Below are 2775 nucleotides of genomic sequence, written 5' to 3'. Positions count from 1 at the left end.
CTCCGGAGCCAGCGCGGGGATGACCGGGCACGGGGCACGGCAAGCTCCGGGGCCAGCGGGGAGGACACGGGGCACGGCAGGGCTCCGGAGCCACAGGGGCACCGCGACCCGGCACGGCCCGGCCTGGCACGGGCTGCACGCGGCGATAGGGCGGGAGGTGCGGGACAGCGGCCCGGGCAGCGCCGATAGCGGGCGGGGACACCGGGGCGGGGACAGCGGGGCGGGGCACCCGGGCTGCCGGCCCCACCGCCCGGCCCCCGTTCCCGCGCCGCGTGAGGGACCCTGGGCGGGAGGGGACGCGCGGCGATCCCGATCCCGGTCCCGGTCCCGATCCCGTTCCCGATCCCCGATCCCCGATCCCATTCCCGTTCCCGATCCCGATCGCAATCCCGATCCCGATCTCGATCCCGTTCCGATCCCGTTCCCAGTCCCGTTCCCGATCCTGATCCCGTTCCTGATCCCGATTCCGTTCCCGTTCCAGTTCCCGGTCCCGGTCCCGGGCGCGGCGCGGCCCGGCGCAGGGCGGGGGTCACACACGCGGGGCGGGGCGCGGGCCGCCGCTCTCCGCCGGCAGCCAATGGGGGCGGGCGGTGCCGCGCCGCAGCCAATGGGCGGGGGCGGCAAAAGCGCCGCAGCCAATGGACGGGGGCGGTCCAAGGGCCGCAGCCAATGGGCGGGGGCGGCCGCCATGGGCCGCGGTAGCGCTGTTCCGCCCCGCCGCGCCGGGAGCGGGGCCGGTACCGGCGGCGCTGCCGCCCGCTCTCCCTCCCTCCCTCCTTCCTTCTCCTCCTCAGCCCCTTCCTCCTCCTCCTCCTCCTTCTCTTCGGCGCTGCCCAGCGCCGGGGCTCTCCCGGTGCCGCTCCGCGAGGCGCGGCCGCCGCTTCCCCGCCCCGGCGCGGGGCCGTCCCTCGTCCCCTCCCTCCCTCCGCCCCGTCCCCGCCCGCCGCGGCTGCCCCGAGCGGGAGGCGGCGGAGGGAGGCGGGAGCCATGCGGGAGTACAAGGTGGTGGTGCTGGGCTCGGGCGGCGTGGGCAAGTCCGCCCTCACCGTGCAGTTCGTGACCGGCTCCTTCATCGAGAAGTATGACCCCACCATCGAGGACTTCTACCGCAAGGAGATCGAGGTGGACTCGTCGCCGTCCGTGCTGGAGATCCTGGACACGGCGGGCACCGAGCAGTTCGCCTCCATGCGGGACCTCTACATCAAGAACGGGCAGGGCTTCATCCTGGTGTACAGCCTGGTGAACCAGCAGAGCTTCCAGGACATCAAGCCCATGCGGGACCAGATCATCCGCGTCAAGAGGTACGAGCGGGTGCCCATGATCCTGGTGGGCAACAAGGTGGACCTGGAGGGCGAGCGCGAGGTCTCCTTCGGGGAGGGCAAGGCGCTGGCCGAGGAGTGGAGCTGCCCCTTCATGGAGACCTCGGCCAAAAACAAAGCGTCCGTGGACGAGCTGTTCGCCGAGATCGTCAGGCAGATGAACTACGCGGCGCAGCCCAACGGGGACGAGCCGTGCTGCGCCTCCTGCGCCATCCTCTGAGGGCGGCGGCGGCCCCGCGCCCCGGCGGGCACGCTCGGGGAGAGAAAACGTCGGCGGCAAAACTCATCGTGGTGGAAATGTGGCTTTTCTCGGCATGTACGTTTCGTCCAGTCTCGGTCATGGCATATTTCCTGTCGGTGTCGGCGGCGGGCGCGGGAGCGGCCGGTCCCGCCGCCCGGGGAGCGGAGCCACGCGGGGAGCCCGCCCGGAACAGCGGCGGGGAGCGGGGCCCGCAGCTCGGCCGGGCCCGGGACAGCGGGGCCGCACCCCCGGGACGGGAGCGGGGCCGCATCCCCGGGACACCCCCGGGACACCCCGGGACACCCCGGCAGCCCCGCAGCAGCGGGGCCCGGCCCGGCGCTGCCGCCGTCTCTATGCAAGCGGGAGCGGTGCGGGGCCGTCCCGCCCGGAGAGTTGCACATGGAACTGGGACTGTGACCCGATCGGTGCTGCCAGGCACGGCGCGCCGGGCAGCGCCGCCGATATCCCTGGAATAATGCTCTATTTTGTTTACCTGCTGTATCGGATGGGAGTTTGCAGGAGAGTGGTAGCGTGGTGGTTTTTCTCCTGGTTTTGTTTGGGTTTTTTTGTTTTTATTTTTTAAATCAGCTGTGAAAATGTTACAAATCTGCACAATTGTTTAGGTGTGCGTGTGTGTGTGATTTCGTTGTGGTTTTGGTTTTTCCTTTGGCGGGGGGTGGGAGGGCGGTGGTGCTTTTTTTGCCGAGGGGTTTTGGATTTGGGTTGGCAATACCTGATTTTGATGATTAGCTCTCTCAAGTGCAAAGACTTCCCATGAGTGATGCAGGGCCAACAGCAGCCCTGTGTCTGTAGAGTGCCTTCAAAACTCAGCTGTTCCAGCCGGTGCCAACCTGTGAAAGCTCCACAGAATCCCATTATCTACTACTCCAAAAACTACTTAACAGTTTCCTTGCAGTAATCACACCGAGCAAGCCAGGACAAAAGGGCCTATTGTTAGTGGAATTTATTTCTTATTTCCATCTGAGCCTTTTACCTGTTATTTCCATGTCTTGCAAGTTTGGCCTTCATTTACTTCAAATTTACAAGAATTTAGCCTTTTGGGATTTTTGGGTGGGGGGGCTTCTAAAAATTTTTTTTGGTTCTATTTCCCTTTGATTTTTGTCGTGGGATATGCCTCCAGCCAGCAAAGAAGGAAATCTTATCGTTGTGATGTACCAAGAAAATTCCAAAAACTGTCATTTTAATTGCAGACAT

At 65.3% G+C, this 2775-nt stretch overlaps 1 protein-coding gene across 1 annotated transcript; it reads left to right on the top strand.

Moving 5' to 3' along the window:
* The first annotated feature begins 949 nt into the window (after nucleotides 1-949).
* Nucleotides 950-1731, top strand: RAP2B (RAP2B, member of RAS oncogene family). Its single transcript, XM_054282733.1, has one exon. The coding sequence runs from the start codon at nucleotides 988-990 to the stop codon at nucleotides 1537-1539; it is 552 nt and encodes a 183-aa protein (XP_054138708.1). The 5' UTR covers nucleotides 950-987; the 3' UTR covers nucleotides 1540-1731.
* The last annotated feature ends 1044 nt before the right edge of the window (nucleotides 1732-2775 follow it).

The sequence above is a fragment of the Melozone crissalis genome, unplaced genomic scaffold (assembly GCF_028551555.1).
Source record: "Melozone crissalis strain CALT ecotype California unplaced genomic scaffold, PUWL_Pcris_2 ptg000034l_1, whole genome shotgun sequence".
Taxonomy (NCBI): Eukaryota; Metazoa; Chordata; class Aves; order Passeriformes; family Passerellidae; genus Melozone; species Melozone crissalis.
This window is presented reverse-complemented; position numbering and strand designations above follow the sequence as displayed.

Coding starts and splice junctions, on each gene's coding strand:
- RAP2B (XM_054282733.1), top strand. CDS start 988: ATGCGGGAGTACAAGGTGGTGGTGCTGGGCTCGGGCGGCGTGGGCAAG.